This window comes from Hydra viridissima, unplaced genomic scaffold (genome assembly GCF_058129835.1).
Source record: "Hydra viridissima isolate aposymbiotic clone 2 unplaced genomic scaffold, HvirCarnegie_v1 scaffold_17, whole genome shotgun sequence".
Lineage (NCBI taxonomy): Eukaryota > Metazoa > Cnidaria > Hydrozoa > Anthoathecata > Hydridae > Hydra > Hydra viridissima.
The window spans coordinates 3084341-3110000 of NW_028324316.1; the positions used below are offsets into that span (position 1 = coordinate 3084341).

Consider the following 25660-nt stretch of genomic DNA (forward strand, 5'->3'; position numbering starts at 1 on the left):
ATGGCAAAAATTAATTTGTATATATTAAGATAATCAAAAGTTGTATAACTATATATAAAAAAATAGTTAAATAATATATAGATATATATAAATAAATATTTCTGAGTCAGTCTTATACTTTCATCAACCAACGCTTTTTTTCCAATACGACGAAACGTTGCATATGGGACATTTGAAGTCTTTACTGTTTTTTTAATACTTTTTCCTTTTTGAATTAAAATTAAAACTTCTTTCATATCTTTACTGGAAGTTTTTTACTTTTAATGTTGTTCTCCTATGCACTCGAGACATTAAAACACTGAGCAAAAATAAACTTTACTTTAAAGTTACATACGAGTTTCCTCAAACTTAGTAATGTTTTTATGCAGAAGACAAAATTTTTTTAAATTTAAAAGCCGCGATTAAGTCCTACCCGAAAAGGAACGGCTCAATCCTCCCCAACTGGATTAAATATTAGATGCACAATAAGTACGCGGTTTATGCATAACAGTTTTTCCTAGTTAATATATTGTTAGTTAGTTTCGATGTCTTCAAATAGCCAGCATGTTCTTTAAAGCACTCTCAAAAAGTACGGAAATTTTACTTTTGAACAGAAAACAGTAAAATACACCGTTAACACAGACACCAGCACTGACATCTAATAAAAAATTGGATAACCTTAATTACTTAGCTAAGGGATCAATCATTCACTCCTACCCATCCTCCCCAACCAAAAAATATTTCAAAAGAGTTAAGGGTATATAATGCAAGAACCCATTCTTTAAGGCAAATCGGAGGCAAAAACAGAGGTAATAATATTCTTCTTCTATCTTTCAGGTCTTTCAGGTTCCCAGACCCGAAGAATAAAGGATTAGTGCCTTTTATTAAAAACCTAACGCAATGCCAGAGTACTGTATCTATGGTAACCTGTCAATTCTGTTTACAAAAACAGATTTATTTTATGCTTAAATTTTTAACCTTATTTTTCTACTTTCACGTTTTTGTCAGTTAATTCCTTGCTCAATACTGTCCAATTAGGAGTCTAAGCACGTTAAAAAGGAATGGGTTAGAGATATATGTGAACAAACATATTTTGATGATAAATAGTTTAACTGCGTTAGTTATTATATTGGCAATTTAAAAAAATTAAAACTTCTGCTCTTTAAAATATATGATCAGCAAAAATCCAAACAGTCACATGAAATAGCTCATCGTGATAACTAAAATCAAAAACTCATTTAATTGAAACTAAAAAGCATAACGGGTCAAAAATACTTTCGGAGCCTAAATGATTTTTATTAAATTGTTGGAAATTCTAAATTCTCATGACGTTTTTATAATTTATGCAAAGTATTTTAGACCAGTTTTAGTTTTAGCGCTTAAGCAAAGCTAAAAAAAATTTATTAAGAATTATTGTAAAAATTTTCAAATGGGAAGATGTACTCTAGGTGTAAAAAGTAACAAGATGTCAATGATATGAAGGTTGCTGCTAGAGATGAAAAGTAGAAGAGACCTATGGTGTCAGCAAACAACTTTAGAAATACATTTAATGTTAATCAATCAATTAAAATTAGGACCAATTGTCCTAATTAGCAAGCTTAAAATTTACTTTAGTGATCCAAGATAAAACCAAGGGTTGTACTTTGGAATAAAAACTGATCACTTAGATCAAATAGTAGGGTCTTTATAAGTTAGGGAAAAATCATGGTACAGCCTTAGCTGAGATATATAAATAAGTAGTATACATAATATTAACATAGTGAATCACTAAAACATTGCTACCATAAACATCTTATACCACAGAGGGCGAGTAAAAAACTGTGCATATACAGTCAAAAATCATGCAAATCAGTAAAAAAATAAAAAAATCTTTTACAAAAGTTGATAGTCGGATTATCCAATCTAGATCTCACTTCATAAAAACACTTACAGTATGATATACTCATAGGTAATGTTACAAAGAGTACTTAAGTGATGTTCAAACAAAATGTTCATTCCACTGGGAGTTGGATTAAACTTTTTGTTTGAACATCACTTGCATACCAACTGTAACATTACTAAAATTAACTTTAGCTGATTTATTATCAGAGTAACAATTGGGTTTTTACAACTTTTTCTGTAGTATCAAACTTTTATAGCCATGCAAAATTTAAAAAAATACCAGCCATGTTAACATTAGAAATTAAAAATACTAGTTCCTTTACTGAACAAAGTGACCTTCTTTTAAGAAACAGACAAGACTCAATATTACTGTAAAAATTGATGTAGAGAAAACAAAATGACTTTGATCTTGTTTACTTTATATCAAATAGAATTTAGTAAAACATTTAATAACAGGATGAACTCTGAATATAATCGAAAGAATAAGGCAAAACTTACGATATGTATACTTACTACATATCTTTGCTAACCTAAATAGCTATGCTAGCTACCTGTGAGATTGATAATATAGTTTTAAGAATTTACATAATTTCAATCAACTAATTGTCAATTTAAGATTAATAGTAAAGATAATACTGTTTGTATGACTGAAATAAATAATTTAATGTCTCTGGATCTGTTTGACATTTAAATATGAAACAGCCAATAATGATAATACACAAAACTTGCACATACAAAAATGAGACATTTTTAGAGAGCTTTAATCAAAATAAATAAAACTATAAAACTTAGCACAAAAACATAGGAAAATCTAGCTTATTCTAATTTTTATAAGTTTAATCAAATTTATAGAAACATGTTCTTACAACATCACTTCTAAAAGAATTTTAAAAAAAGTTTCCAGAATACCCCACAAAATACTAGAAAAACTCCAACTATTGTCTATCTTTTTGTCATTAAAATCTTCATTTGAATTAAACTCTGATGTTTCATGTTGTATCTCAGAAAAATCAGACGAAGTTGACTCTACATGAAAATCACCCCAAGAACTGTAGTTCATAACAGCTGTCAATTTATATTTAGATAAAGGAGAGTGAATATGTCCATATACTGCTATAAACGTTGGTCTAGAAAAATAATGTGGAATACCTACCATGTCAACTCCACATGTTGTTGATGATAAATCAAAGTTTAGAAAATTTGCCTTGCTCTCAGATTCAGAAACATATAAATCAGCGTCTCCAAGAATAGACTGTAAAATTATAGTAACATCTCCTGGCTCTTCAAGTTTATAAACTGTATAATTCCCAGCTCCAACCTCTGATGATATCGAGGATAATATTCTTTCGGTGTAAGAAGGTAAGATGTGTACAACTACCAAAGCTAATACAAATCGAATTTTGGTAACTATATTACGTTGAAAGTTTTCTTTAAAATGCATCATACACCCAATTACCTAGTGGGTAGGTATGTATTAGGTAGGTAAATACTCATGCCAGTGTCATGCAGACAATCTCAGAGCAGAGATTTTGCACACCTAAGATCGGAAAAATATGCCTTACTATTTTACCGAACAACTTGTTTTTTTTCTTGAAGGCTCGGCGTTGATCTATTAAACACGCTTCTAAGACTTGAAAACCTGAAATTTACAGGTCTCTGAAATTTTTCTTGCCAGATTCTAAGAAGTGTAAAACTTTACAATTGATTGCTAAATAAACTAGATAAAGCAAAATTTTCTAATTTACCCGTTTTAACTTGCTATTTGTAACCAACTAAAGTGATTGGAACTTTGTAACCAATTAAAGTGATTGGAAATTTTACTCTGTATACACTAGGGATCGCCAGTATACGGTATACTAAAGATTTAGTGTACAGTCTACCGTAAAGTATACCGTACAGTATACCGTAAAGTATACTGTAAAGTTTAACGTAAACAAAACTTTTTACTTTTTTTTTTTTCGATTACTATTATTACTATTTATTTCAGATTAGAGAAATCTGTAGAATAAACAATCTTAAATCTTAAAAGGGTGAAGAGCAGCACAAACAGCCTGGTATAAAAATATAACAACTAAACAAATTAAAGTTTTTATTAAATAAATCTAAGAAACAAAAATTGAATAAAAAAAAACACTTTAATCATGTTTAGTCAAATAATAGACATGATGCAGTAATTTAATTCATTAAGAAAATATAATTTTAAAGCCAGTCCAAAAATATTTCACAAATAAAAGTAAACAGGTATACTAATCTGTATACTAAATTTTAGTATACCAAGTATACCGTAAAGTATACCGTAAAGTTACTATACCGTATACTGTAACCGGCGATCCCTAGTATACACTCGCAAGGAAAAAAACAAAAAAAAACAAAAAGAGAATGCTTTGTAGCGGAAGCTTAAAATCATTATTCATAAATAGAAAAGCTACACATCGTGAACTTCACCATATAAATTACCTATACAAACTCACTATGTACAAACTGCCATCTTACCCTTGTTTTAAAACTTATTTAGAAAAATAACTTCATGAACGTTTTTTTTCACGACATTCTTGATTGAAGCATAAATGTAAGTATATTGTTTATTTACGAAAATCAACTCTATTTTAATATACAAATCATAAATGAAATAATGTATATTATCTCACGAAAAAAAGTTTCTAAATCTACTATATTTATTTTATATCCCAAAAGAATATTTTACCATTTCTCAATTGCAAATAAAAAAAAGTGATAAAAAGCCTATTGATAAGATATCTTAGGGGTAGTTTGGTAATGTAAACTAAAATTCCAAGAAACATAAAGAATCATAAAGAAACGCGCAAAGCACGCCATTTTTTTTGACTTTTTCTTTGTGTTCTTTTTTGGGTAGCTTCTTACTTTTGCTGCGTCTTGCAAAAAGTAAGAAGCTACAAAAAAAGGTTTTGATGAAGATTACAATAACCTGTAGTCAAAGGAAAGAATTTTTATTGAATGGCCCTAATTAATCTGAGTCATTTATTCAAATTTCCATCGTACTTTACTCCAAACCCAAACAGCCCAAGAAGTTGCATTTAATTTCTACGTTGGTCATAAAAAAAGATATTTCTAAACGGGCTGTATGACGTCACATAAAAATCAATAGCTTTATGGTAAAGTAGCTGTTCTGGAAACCTTTTTTTTAAACCAATCGAAGAAAAAGACTTCAGTAAGCTTTAGCACGTTAAAGTCAAACTTAACAAGACTGTTTAAACGTACTCTAGTATTCAAGACAGGCGCGGTTTCCATAATCATTGTCTTCAGAACAAAAAGAACGATAAAATAATAGAAAAATAAGAAGAAATTAACAATAGTAAGAAAAATTTACGCAAAACTGTAAAGTGATTTTGTTATAATATAAACAAGTAATAAAAACTGATGTAATATATATTTAAATTTTCTAAATTAATTTTACACATAGACAAAACAACAACAAAAAAATTTAAAATGTTAAATCTGAAAAATACTCGGAGAAAATATATTTTGATTATCGAGGCAAATCAATGCACGCTTTTATAATACGACCAACATTAACACCCCCTAAATAAAGGTAAAACATAGCAGAATTTTTGAAAAAAAAAAAAAAAGGCTTCAAAAGAACAATTAAAAGCATAATTTCAAAGATTTAACTTGACATCAACTTAACTTGACATCAACTTACCTTGCTCATAAGCTTTTACTTTGAACGCATTAATCGATGCTTTGATATCTCCGTAAATCTCGTATGAATTTTCATACAGCACCAGTATTTCCGTTCCGATATCAATGACAAAATGAGCACATGAACCCTCTAAAAATATACTTATACTAGTGCAACTCATATGGAGTACTAAGATGGAATTAAAAACAGACATACATCGAATTTAAAAGAAATTTATATATTAAAAAAAAAAAAAAAAAATTATTTACTGTTAACACATGAAATTAAATCTTGCACAAAAATCGAAACTCGACTTATGATGTTTTGCTCAACACCACAATCACTCATCCCTTTTACAACAACACCGACTGCCTCACCCAATTTCTGTAGGCCACCAAATATGGATTTTTCTTCAAACAGCTCAAACGCAGCTAGGAATAAAAAAAATTAAATCTTGCACCGATTAATCTTCTTCACCAATAATACCTGTGGTAAGACAAAACATACCAAGAAAATTTGACTCTATTTCTTGTGCATCTTTTACACAAACGCTGACGTTCACATTTTTTAGGTTTAGGCCAGTGAAAATACCACGGAATATTTTAACCCACTCTATATCTACAGAATCTTGTTTGACCGATATTGAAATCCCGAGAGCAGCTACGAACCGTTTATCGATTCTGTAATGTTGAAAATTCGGGAAATTTTAAAACTAGCTAATGCTGTTTATATGAAAAAAAAACAAAAAAAAAACAACAACAACCTAACTTGCATTAAACAATATATCAGTAGTTTTTTTAAAGACAATAAAAACAAGGATGAAAAACAGCACAATATACACACAAGTATCTGATGTCATAAACACCATCAGGAAGATATGTTGTAATATTTATTTCTCCATGAGCTATTGCTTTTGAGGAAGGATTTTGACCACCTCCAACATATACATAATCCAAGTAAAGTTGATTGCTCGTATTTGTCAAAAAAACGCCTAAAACAATAAAAAGTCAAAAACGCCTAAAACAATAAAAAAAAACAAAAAAAACCTTAAAAAAAAAATTCTCTATGATTCTAATTAGTAATCTAACTCTTCATCTTTTTTTGACATTGCAAATCACAAATGACACAAAGAACCTCAATTCAATTTTTCTAAAATGGACAACTTTCCGATTGTTTTCAAAATAAAATCTATAAATTGTAAAATACAGAGCAAAAAACTATCTTTCTTGCGAAATTTTATTAGCTTTCCATTTTCTGGTTAAAATATTAACATATTATCAAAATAGTATATAGCGTTAGACATGTTTTATGGAAAAGTATTTTTAGAAATGACTTGTATTCTGCCAAAATAATCCCTTAATATATTAGCTAAACTTATCTCAGAGACAATTTTGATCCAATTTATATTTACAAAATTTTAACTAAATCATACCAATCCAATCATTGCTAGTAACTTCATCATCAGGCATATCCCAGGATAAATAAAAGCTTGTTCCTGATATAACTGAGTCAGCTGAAAGTGATAATGAACGATTTTGCTGAATTTTAACTAAATTTCTATTATAATCAACCTATGAGCCAAAAAAAAAAAAAAAAATTAAACATATGATACAAATATTATAAATTAAACAGTTACAACTAATTTAAAATACAAATGACTCACAGCATAAGCACACCACCATCCAGATCCATCATTAATAATCTGAGAAAGAGAGGCCAATTTATATTCAACTTGAGCATCAATCAACTGCCAACCATTCCATACACCATCTCTTTCTTTCTGCCAAAGTTTGTAAAGCTTACCATCAACTCCAGATAAAAATATCTATTTAAAATTAAAACAGCAACAACAAATTTCTTTTTAAGATCACTTTCAACATAGATAAAAACTTTGAACATAATTAAAAACTTTGAACATAATTAAAAACTTTCAACATAACTAAAAACTTTGAACATAATTAAAAACTTTCAACATAATTAAAAACTTTCAACATAGTTAAAAAAATATTGGTTTAACACTCACCTCAATACCTAAATGCAAATTGTTTGCAATACTTAATGTATTAAGATTAGGCGTTTGGGGCATTTTACTTCCTATTTGCTTCCATGTACTCCAAGTACACCATCCCCAAGGATTAGGAACTTTGTCACAAGTTGTCTGCCAGATATGATATAACATGTCATCATTTCCATGCACAAACAAATTCAACCTACCATTAAACATATTTGTTGCCATACCATGTACAACTGGAGCAAAATGTGTGGAAGGTGCAAAAAATCCTGTCTGATCCCAGGATGACCACTTATACATTGACAACTGCCAGCTTCGATAAATGTAACCATCAGTTGCAACAATAAAAGCCTCAAACATCTAGACAAAATGCATATGCTACTTTATAATATCTCCATTCTTTAATTTTAAATATCTTTCTAACTGCATCTGCAAAAGCAAGAAATCTAAAAATTCTTAGATATAAATTTATGCATACTGCAGAAAGCTTAAACAATCATCAACTGTACAATAATCAATGTAAAGAGAGACATATTTACTCTTGGTCATACACAAAGTCAGCATGCTTATCATGTCAGCTTGGCCTTTTGGTATAAAAATTGTAATTTGAAAAGATATTTTTACAGCAGCTATGCCAATTTAATCAGTAAATACCCATTAGAATCTGATTAATGAAGCATATTTTTGTCAAAATTTTTTTTTTAGTTTTTCAGATTTTGAAGCAGATATATGATAATAAATTTTGAGGAGTTAGTGAATAAAAGCTTTTTTTTGCTTTTGTTTTGTAAAAATTGTATTTCTTTCAAATACTATTTAAACCACCCCCTTCCCCAATTTTTTTTTTTTTTAGACCTTTGGATTAGAACTAAAATTTAAAAAGGTGATTTTGTTAGTACTTAGAGAACAGATACTTTTTTATATGTGATAATTGTTTAATAATTATATTTATTTGTATTATTGAAAGGAACAGTTTTAGCCACGATGACTAAAAGCAATAGACAATAAAATAAATTTTTATTTGCACAATTTTAATGTAAAAGACTAACTATACAGCAAAATACATTCTTAACCCTTTAATCCGGTTTTGTTAATGAAAATATCTGACTAAACTGCTGTCTCCTATTGAAGATGCCAGCGATCAAAGGGGTAAAGTGAGCTTTAACTTTTGCTCCAGTGGTGTATTTGAACTTCATCCAGGAAAACATATTAATAATTTTCAGCAAAATAAACATTCTTTCTATTTATTTTTTTTTTACAGTTTTTCAGGTAGCTACTTTTTGTTTAAGCTGTATAGGAGCGTGTGGTAAGGTTGTCAATTCTGTTGCATAAAAAATCAATGAGCTCATTGAGTGACAATCTTTGTAATACTAGTGTTGTATGGTCAGTACTCTGCCATTGCTTGAATGCAGCATCTTCATCTTCATCTCATTGTCTATAAACTCTTGTGTTAAATAACCTTTTAATTTGAGGGAACAAACAATTAAAGTAATTATATAGTGTCTCAATTTTCCAAATAAAACTATTGTGCATACTAAGATTTTTACTAGTGCTAATTCAGAATATCTTCTTAAATTGCACTTATGTTAGTGCTATAAAATATTTTCTTTATAAAATCCATTTGTCAATTCACAAATGGTTAACTCAGCACAAGGACTATACAACCATGCAAAACTTTTGTTTTAAATTTGTGATTAAATTAACTTTAAAGATAATAAAATTTACTCAAACAAACCACAAATATATTTAAAGGGTTAAAAAAAATAAGTAAAAAACAAATGGTTTTGATTTGACCATAAAAAACAAAACTTCTTAATTTCTGAATATTGTTTTCAATATTCTATTAGCCTAGATATATCTTTCAAACAATCTGTGATTTCAAGTTCTATTCATTAGGATCTACTGTTCACTAGATCTGTTTCAGATTCACCTGGGATCTGTCAGTTTTTTTAGTTTTTCAGTTTTTATCAACTTAGCAAACAATTCTAATAAAAGATATGAGCCAGATTGCTGATAACAGTCAACCCGGTGAAATATAGTTGAACAATGAGCTTTATTTGCTAATAACTTTGCGATTTCTGAAGCTTTTTTCCCTTCCTCATAGTGGGAAAAAGCCAACTTTTAAAGATCTTTCATTTTCACTTTTTTCTTAAATTAATTAGTAAATGATGTTAAATAAATGCATGCTATTTTTAATACAAATGTATATACTACATGAAATAGTTTTATTTAATTTCATTATTGCAATCAAGTGATATTGCAAAAAAAAAAAAAAAAAAAAAAAAAAAGAAGTTGCAAAACATATGCCATACTCGATAGCACTAAACCTATTCCTATACTAGACATTTAAATTCTTATAAACATCTTATTATTGTCTTCCTGATTATGTAATACATAAAAATGCTAAGCTTAAATAATATATATATATATATATATAGTAACATATAGGTAAAGTAACATATAGGTTTTATTAAAAAGATTAGTATAAGTTCTATTACAAACATTTGTGAAAGAATTCCATGCAACAGCAGCATCTGTTAGCAGTATAGGAGAGCGATCCCCAATCCTTTGCCAAGGAGATAATTTTCCATTAAAAATCATTGAGGTATAGAGATGTGATGCATTGCCAATTGAGCGTCCAAATATTTGCAATCCATTGTTAAAAGGAAAAACTGAGATTGTATCCCCAGCAGCACATACAGTTCCTAAAATAATTTGTATTATTCTCTAACATAAATGTTTAATAAAACTAGTAGTAAAAATATATTACTATGCAATAATAATATATATTATATATATATATATATATATATATATATATATATATATATATATATATATATATATATATATATATATATATATATATATATATATATATAATATATTATTATGCAACAGTGCAATGGTACTATAAATTGACATAATCTTAAGCAAAAGTTTATTGAATTAAAATGTGATCAATTGAAACTGATGAAAATGTTAAGGAAAGTGACAATGGCTTTGATATATTCACATCTTTTAAAGAGACTGTCAAATGGAATGATGAAATTTTAGGAACCTATTCAACTAAACTGGTACATGTTTTAAATATGGAAAATACCAACTAAGTAAAATCATCAATGTAGAGGTATTATTTTAACTTAAATAAATTTTCAATCAACAACGTATCAAGTAGAAACATAAAATCAAATTTATTAACTTCAAAGAAACAAGAGATTCAAAATATTGATATTGCACAAAGAAAAACAATTGCAAAAACTGAAAAAAAAAAAAAAAAAAAAAAAATCTGCTAATATTGGTGTAAATCCACATAAAAGCACACAAAATTTTGGAAATTTTGAACCATATGTTATCAGACTTTCTTTAAACTTCTTTTACCATTCCAAAAATGACCTGATGCTCACAAGACTTTTTTCAACTCAATCTCTTAATAAAATGAGAAATAACAATCGCAAAAGTGTAAAAATATGCATTTAGAATTTTTTTTGATGCAGAATTCTAAAATGCACTTAGATTAAAGAAATATGAAGGAAACAAGGTTAAAAATTAGGAAAACTGCTAATTTTTTATAACCCAACTTCCAGGTTAAATATCTCAAAACACCCTCATGTAAAATATTTTCTTTTACTTTAATATTTTTAGTTTCTTATTATCTTCCTTGTCATAAAACCTCTAACTGGAAAAACACCAGAAACATATAGAACTATAATTTCAAAGATAAACTACATTTCTTAAAAAATTACTAAAAAAAAAACTTGCAAATAGAATTCTAATTAAAGTGTTAAATTTGAATTCTAAATAAGTGTTAAACTTGGTTTATAGACTCTTTAGAAGAAAAAAAAAATCATGCTACACTTTAAGAAGTCCTTTTATAATTAGGTGTGATAAATATTTAATAACTGAAAAACACATACTGCTTTATTTTTATATAAAAACTATGTTTTAAATGTTAGCAATTATATAGTTTATAAAGAGTTCATTTGAACAATCAATAGCAGAATTTCATTTGCAAAATAGTTGACAGTGCAAGAAAGTTTGAAATGACCGTACCAAAATCAAATACTTAGATTAGAATCCATGTTTAAATTTTGTACTGAGAAAATAAAAAGGTGTTTACTTCGTTTAGATAAAGGATTAAACTCACAATTGCAACTTGAAGAACAACAAGAAAGGTACAATGATGTAACAACTTCAGTTGGTTTTATCAGTTTATAGATATTTGGGATAACAAGATTGGGGTATAGAAGCGTAATACAGACAATAATCCACAAACTTAAAAAACAACAAGGTGTATTTCAACAAGATCATTTTAAGAGGTTATGTGGCAGTAGTCTTTAATTAGTGGACGTGCATTATAACTGAAATGAACAAAAAGAAAGTTGGCCCTGAAGTTAAGTTTCTCTACCCAAAAGCTTAAATTTAAGTATCATTATGTTAAAATTTTTTAACATAATAATACATAAATTTAACTTTTATATATTGAGTAACATTATTCTATAAAAATTAATGCAAAAGCCTTCAAAAATATTTAATGCTAGAAGAAAGAATTAACAATATTTTGTACATGTTCTTAAAAAAAAAATATTTTGTACATGTTCTTAAAAATCCCAGAAAGAATATTTTTCAGAGGATAGCAGTAATTCTTCAATTGTTACATGAATAAATTGAATTTACTCTTGATTTTACTTATAAGATCTGAGGAGCTGAGATTTTTTTATATTTCAATAGGATTACTCGTATTGAAATATAAATATAAAATGTAAATATAAAATTTAAAATTCACAAATTACAAGTTAAAAGAATTTCCAGCTTGGATAAATTGACTTTGGTTTTTTCATTACCTAAAACCAATGTAATATATTTTAGACTGAGCAAATTATAGATTTGTAGATGAATATGATTCACAAGACTATTATTGAAATTTAGATAAGCAAAACTTTAGTAAGAATTTATCTAAAATAGTTTTAACAATTAAAACTTACTTTTCATCAGATATATTTGTATAAATATATAAATTTGAAGGCTTAAACCAATAAAGAACTAAAACTTTGAAAAAAGAAATTTTTGAATTATAAATGTGGTATTTTAAATTTAAATATAAAAGGTTGCTTTCATTTACATGTAGAAATAAAATACTTTATTACTAAAAGGATGTAGTTATTTACTAATCAGTAAAACTTGGGTGTACAAAATTGCAATACATTAACAACTAGATTTTATACAAGCTTTACCTTCATCAAAAGGCAAATCATTATTGATGCTGATCCATTTCGGTTTATTTGAAAATGATTGATCAAAAGGAGCATAGTACACTTGTCCATTATTGGCATGAATGAACAACAGAATCTCGCTCTGATTTGTAATTACCGCTAATGGATTTGAGCAAATCTTTAAACCAGAAGGAAGCTCAATATATCTCCTAAAAAAGGTGCAAACAAATGACTCCCTGATAAATGTATGCGTAAAATAATTTACGGTATTTCTGTTTACCAATTTGTCTCACTGAAAACATCTTTCCTTTTAACGTCAGTCCAATAAAGCAATCCATCTGAAGCAAGAAATGCCAAAACTTCACTGTTCCAATCAGTCCCAACAGCAACGACGGCTGGTCGTGTTCGTAGAATATCTACAGTCTCGCAAGAAATAATCAGTATAAACAAAAATACAAATAACTTCAAAAACATTTTTGATTAAAAAGATCAAAAGTTATCTGAAAGTATTTTTTTTTTTAATTTCAAAACAAAACACACATATACAAAAAAAGTAATGACGTCATTTACTTCTTGCACATGGGGCGTGTAGAGGGTTTATCTGACTTGTGACTTTTTCTTTCAAAACTCTATTTTACCTCGTGCAGATCACATTTACATAAACTTTCTTGTATTATTTTACCTCCTCATATTTACGTATTGCATACGTACTTTTCGAACTTCATGAAAAAAAACCGATGCTTAACTTGATAATAATATTTTATGTTTTTAAAAAACAAAAGTCAGCATAATTAATTAAAGAATTTGTACTTTTCTTTTTAATCAAGTAGATATTTTTGCACTATGATCAGTTTTACATTTTTACGAAATTCATGTTACGAAGGCGTAAGTTTAATAATTTCTCCAATATAAGACTCCGTGTTATGGACGAATTTGTGCGCTGATATTATTCCAGATATTGATTTTCAGTCTCAGCACCGAAATTTAACACTTAAATTTTAGTGGAGTGAGAGAGCCTCCTTTGGTTGGACTTGCTACAGTAAGTGTAGAGCCTCTGAACTTGTTGGAAAACCTTACACTTGACTGTAAACCTATAGTAATTACAATGCTGAAGACAAAAAAGTTTGTAAACATTCCTAAATTACAACGTATGCCGTTTGGTGTAACAAACGAAGTAACAGTTTAGGACACAGTTTAGGACATAGGATAACTTTATTGCTAAAGAAAATTAAAAGTTGCTTTTGGTTATCTTATTAATTTGACAATTTGTGACACAAGAAAAACTTAACTACAGCTGCTTCCTTTTAGCTGCTAAAACGAAAAATTTAACTTACAACAACTAAAAATGAGTTTTCAAAAAAATCTCTAAATCTTCTCGATTACGAAGTCAGTTATCAACAAATATGTACCATATATATATATATATATATATATATATATATATATATATATATATATATATATATATATATATATATATATATATGGTACATATTTGTTGTCATACATACATACATACATACATACATACATACATACATACATACATACATACATACATACATACATACATACATACATACATACATACATACATACATACATACATACATACATACATACATACATACATACATACCAGGCGCTGAGCAATTTCTCATATTTCGGGAACTACTTATACCTGTTGATGCAAAATCCCTGAAGCGAACATTGAGTTGGTTCTCTTACTATTCACGTTGGGTTTCTAATTTTTCTAAGAAGGTTGCCTCATTAGTCAAAATTTAAATACTTCGTTTAGACTCTTCATGTATTAAAGTATTTATTTCTCTCAAGAAAAATATCGAGTATTAGGTCATGTGATCTAATAATGAGAATGAACGATTTGAGTTAGAAACTGACGTGTCTGATACAGCAATTGCTGGGATACTTAATAAAACAGTAGCATCCTATGACTATAAACATTAATTTTTAGAAGCAACATACTCAACCTTGAATTGCTTACTCAAAAAAATTGCCTTGTCAAGGCAGACTAATACTGTTGAATATGTGGGCTATACCATTCCATTTTAGGTGTAGAAAAATTAAAATATTTGAACCTCACTTTCCTATTCCATTAAATTATTTAATAAAGTTACAAAAGAAATTTAAAAAAAAAAAAAAATCTCCATGATACCTCTGAGCATTTAATTATTTTTAATAAATTATGCAAAATCTAATAACTCCCTGTAAAAATGAGAGCTACAGTAACACAGCGATATTTAGGAAAGTTGAACAGAATTAATATTAACTAGCTATTATAAAATTTGCTATTATAAAATCTAAAAAACGTGATAAAAAAAAAATCTTTTAGTTATCAAAGTTATTTATGTTGATAATTAGTTTTATTTTTCAAAAAAGATATTCTACATAAAGATTTTATTTTTAAATCTTATTTTGTAAGTAGTTTGACCAGTTCCAGCTCCTTGAACAAGCTAATCTCTAACTTAACATCTCTATCAAGATTTTCAGTAATACAAGCTGATCTTTTCAAAAAGTTTTGAATATTTTTATAATAAAGATCATTTTCCCATGTTTCAAGTTAAATTCTTTACAATTTTGATGAAAATATGAACAGTTGTTTGCCAAAAATTTTTGCTAATGCAGTCTTTTAGTTCTCAATTTACATCAATTTCTTCAGGTATGAAATTCTTAAGCTTAAAATTTTCAGGTTTGTTAAAGACTATTGAAAATCTGTTTGCAAGATCTGGTACTTTACTAAAACGCCGCAGAATTTAACTGTCATAAAAGAGCTCTTTTTTTGCTTTAATATTTTTGTTTCCTTTACCGTCCGGTGTTTAAGGAAAATTGGTGCTTTCATAGACGTATAAGAGATGGATGTGCAACTCATTGTTTAACATCAAAGAGACCGCGAAAATTAGCAAGCATGCGAGTTTCCGACAAACTCTAAATTTTCACCCGTCAACAAAAAATCTATTAAAATAGCTGCCGACAGGTTTAAAACAGAAACTCTGATCACGTGATATTAGTTAAAATTTTTATAACATTTGTTTAACAAGACTGTTCAGGATAAAGTAACTACTTCACGTGTAGACAAATTACTAAACAAATTACACCAAGGTAAAGGAAATTAGTTGTCGGCTCGAACAGATTTTATAATTTTTTCGAGATGAAAATTTGAAAATTTGGGAACATTTTTTGTGTAAACAAAGTCTGTTAATGATAAAGTAGGCCGGGTGAATAAAAATGAGCAATTGCTTTTACTCAGTAATTAGTCAGCTTTACGTGAATAACAACTTTCCTTAAGTTTTTATTCACGTAAAATTGAGCAATTACTGAGTAAATTGCTTACCTTTAATTGAATAAAAATATGAGGAAAACTGCTGAAGTTTTAATTCACGTAAAGCTGACCAATTACTGAGTAAAAGCAATTGTTCATTTTTATTCACCCGGCCTAATAGACCTGTAAGGTTAATTTTAAAATGACTAAAAAAGTATAGCGAAATGTAAAAAAAGTTTAAATAAAATTTTTTATCAAAATCTGGTTATATTCAACTCCTTGGTCCTTCATTCACCGCCTTAATTTTGTGTATTTTTTTAGTAATTTTTCCAATATTTCGCAATTTTTTGCCTCGACTACTCTATAAGCACCATAATATATACTCCGCTATGCATTGTTTTTTAGTTGGTGTATTTTCTAATGGGGTTTTTAAAGTTATTCAAATTTAAAAAATTATTCCTTTTAAAAAGTTATTCAAATTTATAATTATCTTGCAAAATGCGGCCAGATATTTCATGCTTTCGTTTTTCATATTTCATATATTATTTCATTTGTCATAAAAAGCACATAATAAGCCCTTTGTTTTTGTCAAATAAAAATTAGTTTATATATAGCTGGTAAATCATATTATGTTAATATTAAATACTTAGTTATTGTTGTGGTTTGCCATAATTTGGCTATGCTAAATTCTTTAAAACTGTGACAAATTATTTTTTTGATGGAGTAGTTCCCTGGACATGAAACCAATGTGCTCTAGGTAGCTACAAAACTAGTTGATATTTTGTGTTATTTATTATATCTCTAGTTATACATACACTAAAGTAGTTAAGTAAATAATCTCAATATCTATATCATCATCAGCGTTATTTCCTAAAAAATGAAGAATGTCTATCTATATAAAATTAAGCTTAAAACTTGGTTCTATTACTGTTATCTTTAATAACTGAAAAGAAAAGTTGATGTGACTGGTTAGATGAGACCAAAAATTTTCGACGAAACAGAAAGACTTTAACAGAATTAAATTTCTATTGTTTAAAACGAAAGATTTGTAACAATGCACAACGAGCATGGTTCGCACGTCCATCTCTTATACGTCCATGGTGCTTTCGAGTCAAGCATAGTTAATTTAAAAGTAATTAAACGCTCAGTGAGATCAGGGATATTTACTTTTCATGCAACTTTTTTGGTGGACGTACTTAGCATAATAAGATAAAGAGATAAAATAAGATAAAGAGAAGATAAGGTGCCAACGTTTTAGCTTTTTAATTCCGTAAAAACGGTCTAAAGTAGGTCAGCTTCCTAACTTTCAAAAACGCTTAAAAAAAAAGAGTAACCCTATCATAGTTAAATATGGTTAAATATATTCAAAAACTCTTTCTGTCAATAAACTATTGTAGCTTTGTAAAATTATATAAAACTGCATGTTTAAACGAGTCTTGGAAAACCGAAATACCAAGAATGTAAATACTGAGAAATGGAATCTACTTAGCCAATCAAGATATTTTTACTTCTCAATCACGCCTGTCTTTTTTTCTTTCTTTTTAAATTATCATTGCTGGTTTATTGCCTTCAATACTCACTTGAGTAGTCTTAATGAGTTAAATATCTAAACCTAAATGAAAATCGAAATATCGATTTCGAAAAAAATCGAGTAAAAAAAAATCGAACCAAAACCGAAATCGAAATCGAAATCAAATTTAAAAAATTTCTACGTAAAATTTCTTCCGTGGAAATCCACCTTTACTCACAATTTTACCCATAAGTCCATTTTGCTGAAATCTCAGAAAGGAGATCTACAATTATTCTTGGAAAATGAATGCTGAATTAATGGTCATTTTATCAAAATAAAGACAATAGTTTGCGGTAAGAAGTAAACATGAGCAGTAATAATAATTCGGGTAATTTTATTCATGATCGGTTACGAAATCTTCTTCCTCGAAAAAAAACTACTGTAGAAGAAACACCAGACAAGTTGGAAATTCACTTTATAGATGGAATATCAAAACAATTAGACTTAGCTTCTCTAAGATCTTTTATTAAGCCCAGAGAGCTACTGGTTACAGTGAGCATTATTTTCTTTTACTTTTTTTTCAGACATGTTTAACTCATCGATATTTTTACTGACTTGGTTGTAGCTCATTATGTACAGCTTTAAAATACAGTCAATTCACCATAATGATTTTGTTGTCTATCATATTTTTTTCAGATATTGGTGTTCAGATTTAATATTTAAAAATGTTTTCACAAACCAAATTTAATTCAAAAGTTTTGAAAATCTAATACATTGCAATCAATAGCTGTTCTCATAAGTAATGTTTCATGAAGACAAAATTTTCATAATCAAAAATCTCAAATTATTGAGTAACTACATGTTGTGATTATCATTTTCTTTCTATGTCAATTTGTAGAAACCATATTAAAGACATATTTTTTAGGACTTGATAAAAGAGGCATGCAGGCTTCGTGAGATTCATCCGTGTAATGCAATATTTTTCGGCTTGAAAACCTATGTGAAATCTGCACCAAAATGGATTATTCAAACTAAAAAAGTTCAAAATTTAGATAGGAGGTTAAAATATTTTTTGCGATTGCAGTTTAAAGTTCTAAATGTTTCAAGTTTACGTCAAAGTGAAGATGTTAGCGCTTATCAGTATTACTTGATGCAAGTAAGAATTTTTATTAATACTTTTTTTTATAACTCTATTTTACATTTTCAAACAATATAACAATGCAAGTAAAAATAAATATAGTTTTTTTTACTCAAGAATACTAATTTATGTTTAACTTTTCACAATATCTTTTCTAATATTGTTTCTTCAATTCAACTAAACATAAAAAACTCATTGATATGGTTTTTCTGATTAAATATTATATATGTAAAGATATATATTCTTAGCTCTTGACTGGTTTTCTTTTTTTTTCTTTTTTTTTTTAACTTTAAATTTATTTTGGTCAAAATATCAAAATCCAGTTTATATTTGATCATGGTTTATCTACCATTAATTTAGTATAGAAAAAGATGAAGCTGCACACATTAAATTTTTTTAGTTATGAAAGTTGGAAAGAAAGTTTAGTAATAAGATTTGTCAATATAATTTTTTTCTTCTGATGTTTGATCGTTTTTACTTTTAATATTTGATAGTTGTTAGCTTATTTAAGATTTTTGTGCATAATTTTGTTAAAGCTGCTTACATTATAGCTGGTAGTTTGAGTGTAAAAAAGAATGTGTCAACCTTAGTGCATAAATGAACATTTTTGATATTTTTTGCTTTTTTAATACTGTAAAGATAAACAAGCTACTGAGGCTCACTAAAAGATACATGAAGTCATGATGTTGATTGCTTAAGAAATGCTATGTGTCAGAATTTCTTTAAATTTTTCTGCTCTGAAGATTTTTCATTCAAAGATGACCAACAATCTAGTTGATCTACCAAAGATGATAATGACTAAACCAAATCTGTAATTGATTTTGATAATCATATAACTGTATGAGAGATCGTAGAATGGTTAAGTTTACTCCTTCAGGAATTGAAAATTTATTTAAAATGGCCAACTCATCTATTTATTTAAAATTCAAATACCAAGCTTTTATTAACAAGTCTTGTTAAAAAGTTGAAAAACTTTTTAAAAACTTGATATTTGGATTCCAAATGAATAGAAACAGATTCTTTTAATGCATCAAAGCAATACTTCAGATGCACATTTCTAATGCGATCAAATCAAAAGGTCTTCAATAGCATCAATTCAAATAAACATGGTCATATCATAATAATTCATTATAAACCATAGCAAAGTTTGCATCAAAAAAATCATAGGATTACTAAGTGCTGTTTATTTTAACTGCTTCCAAAGAACCAAGTAATCAGTTCTGTAGTTTACTGTCAACAGCTAATAAAAATGGAGCAAGCAATCATAAACCACATATATCTTGGTAACTCATGAAGTATTATTGCAGCTTGGTTGGGATGCCACATCCACCATTAAGCTCTGGTTATACACCATCAGATTACCATCTATTTCTACTAATAAAGACCAGAATTCTATGAGCTTAGAATTCTGAAAATATATATTTGAATAAAATTCATTATTTGTGTAAAAATGTTTTATTTTTTTCTGAAAAAAAAAGGGGTTCTTTTTTCAACCCAATGTAACCTGGTTGTATAACAGGTAGTTTTAGAAAATATTTGTACTATGTTTTTTCTTCATTTTTTAATTTTGTTTCTATTTAGTGTCGCTATGATTTTAAAAATGGAGTTTATGCTAATTTGGTGGAAAGTAAAAATGAGGCTGACTTATTAAGAATGGTTATCTTAGAAATGTACATTGTCCACCAAGAAACTTTTGTTCCTTTAAAAGATCTGTTGAAAAATAAAAAAAAGTAAGTAATAATTTCTTGATTTTATGATTTTTACTACTTAAATGCCACCAACTTATTATTTATCATATGTTACAGAAATCCCAGTCAATTGATTTATTCGGAGCAAAAGTTATTTATGAGTGTTTCTAAATAAAAAGGAAGTATTTATGGTTTAGGTTTGTCCCATTTTGGAGCCTGCACTGTGCACCACATATTCAAGCTAATTATATGAAAAAATTTTATAAAAAATATTTTTACAACTTGCTACCATTATTCAAACGATTATTGCTATCTCTATTGTTTAAGTTAGTGATGCACTTAGAATTTAAATGTAAAGTTGTTCATATTTTAAAAATGTTTTTAAGAGACCTCTTTAACATTGATGGTATCTTGCGAAAATATCCTAACCGAGGTGTTGATCGTGATATTTCTAAATGCAAGCAGAAAATTGAAAGATCTTTGGAAGGTTTTAAAAATGTTTCTGACCCTGGGAATGATTTTATTATTGAAATTGAACACTTAGAACATTACAGAGAAGAGCTTTTTTGTATGATAAAGGTAAACAAAGAAGTAAATGTAGATAAATATTATTAAAAATTTGATCATTGGATTAAAGGTTCGCTTTTTATTTAATTTGTCTCGATGAAGTATAATTTCAAAATATGCTTTTAGTTGCTTTTTCACTTTTAAAATTTAGATCTTAATTGAGTATAATGTTAATATCTTATATTGAACATTTACAATGCTAAATTTTTGGTTTAGTATGAAGGTGATAAAGTTATTAAAAGAGAAATATTTTTAACTCCAACGAATATTTGTTGCAAGTTTACTGTATCTAATGTCCGGGTAAAAAAAAGTTGTTTGTGGATAACTAATTGTAATTATAAATGCGTTTTGAGAATTAAAACTGTTATTGTTTTAACTTTGAGTTTTCTCAATTGAAAATAAAAGTATAAATAAAATAATTTCCATAAACTTTTTTATTTCAATTGAATATGACTTGTTAATGTTTTTTATAGTCATGCATATGGCAATCACCTTACAGTGAAATTTGTGGTGTTAAAGTCCTGGATTATGTTAATGGAAAAGGAAGGGAACTTAAAATTCTTAGACGAAATGAACGAGTTGAGGTAAAAGATAAAACAACAAATAATGAAATAAGTTTCTAGAAATAGTAAATTTTGAAATGAATAGTTAAATGCTGGGCTGAGAAGCTCATTTTATATATCATCATGAATGTTATATTTTTGTGAAATGATGTTGCAATGATAAATATAAAAGCAGATAGAAAATATTATTTTCTTTCATTTGAAAACAATTCCAATTTGGGGGTAAAAGAATGAATGGAATAGAGAGTTTGATTGAAAGTATAAAAGAATAATAGTTAATTCTTTTAGAAATGTGAAAAGTGTAAAAAATAATAGTTGATACTTTCAGAAATGCAAATAAATATGCTCTTGGGCTAAGCTGGTGCATGGATATAAAATTCTTCCAAGAAATATCAAGTTAAGAATAAATTGGTAATAAAAAACACTGACAGCATAAAAACTGTTAAAGTATAAATAAATTTTCAACAAATTTAATGATAAAGATAATCAACCATTAATTAATATGAGTCAGCAGTGTAAATAAATTACTGTTAAATTATGTTTGCTTTAGATATTATATAGATTACAATCCCTATATACCGGCCTAGTATCTAGGCTCATAATCATCAATTATATTTTTTGTAGTTTGACTATCATAAGGTCATGACTTTGCATAAGGTCATTAAAAAATCAACAAGTATTAAAAGTATTCTGAGTTATGGTGAATCCTTCTTTAAGGATTTCTTAATTTACATTATTGAGAAATTCAATTTAGTGTATGAGCAAGGGTCTTTTAGTTAGGTTTTTTATATTTTATTTGTATAATTTATATATATATAATATGGTTTAAAATTCTTCTTGTTGGGTTTTGATTTAAATTGTTTAACTTAAAATGTTTTATTTTCTCCTGCCACCTGAAAACATAAGATAAAATTTTAAAAACATGGCATATTTGTGACAACATAAGTTTGAGATTTTTAGAGTCAAATAAAATCAAAATATAAGGATTTTGGTATCAACCTTGTTATATAGTAAAGTTTTACATTCTTACTATTAAAGTTTGGAATTTCTTATGCTTTTTATTCAATTTTTCTCAGCATTTTTAAGCAGTTATTAAAAGAATTTTTAAAAAAGCATCAAATAGCCATCAAGCTAAACACCATAAACACATTTAAAAACTCTTATTTTTTAAAAATCAAAATTAAATATCAATCAAATGATATTTAGCACTATCCATAATGTCTAATTCTCAATCCTTTGTGGTTCAGTTTCAAGTATTTTTTCAAGTTTTTTTACATTTGGCAAATTCATTTAGATTCTATTCTGTGAATCTGAAGAAGAATGTGAATCTTTTTGCAGTTTTATGGAGGGATATTATAGGTTGCTGGTCAATCAATATGATTCATTGTTGTATGGTAAGAAATGCTTGAAATGTTTCTATATTTATTTGATATTTCTATTTCTTGTTTTACTTGTAAACTTGATTTTTCTATATTAGCTTTTGTTGTTATGATATAATATCCTTAAATTTTTTTATACTACATACTCTTTAAAAACAAGCTTTGAGATTTGGGGTGAAATGATACAGATCTCAACTTCAATCTTAATAATAATTTAAAAATTCAAATTATGAATAGAAAAAAAGTGATCTTGCTATGTACTTTCACGATATCTATTAAAAAGATAAATTTTCCAAAATTAAAAAATAATTAAGTCAAGCTGTCTCACCCCATAAAGTGGGCTCATCTGAGATACTTACTGTTTTTGCCCTTTGTCACACTTCAATTATCCAAACCACTTCAATTATTCAAAGAAAATTTTTTTGATATATCAAAGTTTACCGTTAGTCAGATGACCATCTATCATAATTGCACCAATAAAAACACAGTTTTCATACTTTTTGAAAACCCAATTACTTCAATTATTCAAATAAAAATTTTTTGATATATCAAAGTTTATCAAAACCGTTAGTCAGATGACCATCTATCATAATTGCACCAATAAAAACACAGTTTTCATACTTTTTGAAAACCCAATTACTTCAATTATTCAAATAAAAATTTTTTGATATATCAAAGTTTATCAAAACCGTCAGGCTGAATAGAAATGGAAATGGAAAATGGAAATTCTGATTTTTTTTTTATTAAAGTTTGCCTTTTACCAAAAAAAATACCAACAATTTCAAGTAAAAAAAAAAAATGCATTTTTGTTATTTCTGAAACCGATAAAAAGTGCTGCAAGTCTAATAAGAAGCTGAATTTTTTAAAATTACAACATTGCAACACTGTATCATCGCAGGGTTGACTAATAATCAAAAGGGGTTTTGTTATCATTCACATGTGTTAATCAGATATGATATGCACAAGTGATCAAGAAAAATTTTAGCAAAAGAGAAATATGGACCAGTTGGGCAAAGATTTTTTAAAGGTTAGCTTCCAAAAAGCATGACTAAAGCAAATTAGTTTCTAAATACCATGGCTCAATTAACATCAGAAAATTTCTAATAATCTGTTTTGTTTAGTTAAAGAGTAAGCTACATAGTTTAAAGAAGTAAAGAGCAAACCACATAAAAAATGGTTTACTCTACTTTTTTAAACTATGTAGCTTAAACAGTAAACCACATAATTAAATTACAGCATGCTTTTCAATATGGGAAAAGCATATGGAAATAAAACTGTAGTATAATGAAATTGTTAAAAAAAAAAAAACTTTAAATACTTTTTTTGTGATAGAGCTACAGAAAGAAAATGCTATTTTTTGATCCTGACAAATTCTGTGTAAGAGTTTACATAATTGTTTAAAAAGTTATGCGTTAGCAGAGCTCTTCTATATTCTTAGTTCTTCATTATTCTTATTTCTTTTATTCTTTCATATAAAAAGAAGCTACAGGAAGCAAATGCAACATTCTGCAGCCTGCCAATTGTTTAATTTGTAGGACCGGAAATTTAAAATAATTTAATCTATACTACAAATGTCTTGAGTGTAACCAAAAAGGATAAGAGTATTTATTGGATAAATGTTTTCAAATCTTTCATTTCCTGGACTTATACAACAAGTCAACTTACATACTTATCTAATTCAGTTATAAAGCATTGCTTACTCTTTTCAGTTAAAAATAGATGACTGATGCACTAAATTGACTTATATCTTAGTATATAAGGTATTTGTTTTCTCAAGACATGAATGATATTTTTTAAATATTTAGATACTTGTGAAATGCTGAAAGATGGTATGGTACATGGACCTATTAAGTAAGTTTGTTAACATTTTTTTAATTTTTTTGAAAGTTAAGAATTTAAGATGATATTTAGTCCCCCCCCCCCCCCCCCCCCCCACAAGACATTGGAAAGTTGGGTAAAGGATTGTACAAATATTGCACAACTTTTTCTGACCCCTTATTATTTTTTTTCTAAGCAGGAGTTATGTAATAACTTTATTAATGACTGAGAAATAATCATGCAAAATTTGATTAATTTACAACTATTTGTGCAAATCCTTTAAAAAATTTTATTGAAATAATTTATAAATTTGAAGTTAATCACTTTATTAAAATGTCATCTTTTTGTTTGTTGGCAATTCCTTTAAATTGATTTGTTTGAGTGATATGCTCCTATGAAGCTATTTCAATGTTTTTCAATAACTTGAGCAAGTTGATATCTACTCACTGTAATGGAAACATTTGTCTTTGATGTCTCCTATAACTTTGATATCTTACTCTGTAACATTGTTGACACAGGAAAGATTTTGTAAATTTTTTGTAAAAAGATTGTTTTGTAAACAAAGATTGTTTTACAAATTCTTTTGTAAAAAGATTGTTTTGTAAAGAAAGATTGTATACAAATTCTTTTGTAAAAAGATTGTTTTGTAAAGAAAGATTGTATACAAATTCTTTTGTAAAAAGATTGTTTTGTAAAGAAAGATTGTATACAAATTCTTTTGTAAAAAGATTGTTTTGTAAACAAAGATTGTTTTGCAAATTCCTTTGTAATATTGAAGTCTTTGAATTTGTTCTGATACTCTGATTAAATGTTTAACTTCTGACCCTTCAACTTTAAAGTTATCCAAGAAAAAACAATTAAATGGTTTAAATGAGATAAATGTCTACTTCATTTAGTGACAATATATATATTTTTTTATACCAACAACTGTAATTTGTCTTGGATTCAATAAAAATTTTTTTCCTGATCTAAGTACTGTTT

General features: G+C 27.5%; 3 protein-coding genes across 6 annotated transcripts in view; 1 reads left to right on the forward strand and 2 right to left on the reverse strand.

Annotated features, from left to right (window-relative positions):
• Positions 1–1725: 1725 nt before the first annotated feature.
• Positions 1726–3439, reverse strand: LOC149877101 (UPF0669 protein v1g209471-like). Its single transcript, XM_090074865.1, has one exon. It carries the CDS (start codon positions 3302–3304, stop codon positions 2723–2725), a length of 582 nt encoding a protein of 193 aa, XP_089930991.1. The 5' UTR covers positions 3305–3439; the 3' UTR covers positions 1726–2722.
• A 1808-nt stretch (positions 3440–5247) lies between these two features.
• On the reverse strand, positions 5248–13413 carry LOC149877102 (uncharacterized). Of its 2 annotated transcripts, none has more exons than XM_090074733.1 (11): positions 13020–13413; positions 12761–12948; positions 10029–10231; positions 7542–7889; positions 7182–7343; positions 6951–7089; positions 6362–6509; positions 6026–6198; positions 5788–5949; positions 5540–5668; positions 5248–5418 (listed from the first exon to the last, which is right to left on the reverse strand). In XM_090074733.1, exons 1-11 carry the CDS (start codon positions 13211–13213, stop codon positions 5366–5368), a joined length of 1899 nt encoding a protein of 632 aa, XP_089930859.1. In that variant the 5' UTR covers positions 13214–13413; the 3' UTR covers positions 5248–5365. The 2 variants fall into 2 exon arrangements, with proteins under 2 accessions (XP_089930859.1, XP_089930860.1); XM_090074734.1 differs by having other exon boundaries at positions 10025–10231; positions 13020–13347.
• A 4345-nt stretch (positions 13414–17758) lies between these two features.
• LOC145183681 (uncharacterized) overlaps positions 17759–25660 on the forward strand; it is a 32057-nt gene continuing 24155 nt past the window's right edge. The window contains exons 1-8 of one of the 3 annotated variants that reach the window (XM_090074626.1): positions 17759–18078; positions 18452–18682; positions 20246–20394; positions 20739–20931; positions 21136–21219; positions 21393–21503; positions 22777–22876; positions 24667–24712. In XM_090074626.1, the coding sequence (XP_089930752.1) occupies positions 17893–18078; positions 18452–18682; positions 20246–20394; positions 20739–20931; positions 21136–21219; positions 21393–21503; positions 22777–22876; positions 24667–24712 (1100 nt within the window). In that variant the 5' untranslated portion in view covers positions 17759–17892. Of the gene's footprint in view, positions 18079–18451; positions 18683–20245; positions 20395–20738; positions 20932–21082; positions 21220–21392; positions 21504–22776; positions 22877–24666; positions 24713–25660 lie in introns of those variants that run through there. The other 2 variants (XM_090074627.1, XM_090074629.1) reach the window with 2 other exon arrangements.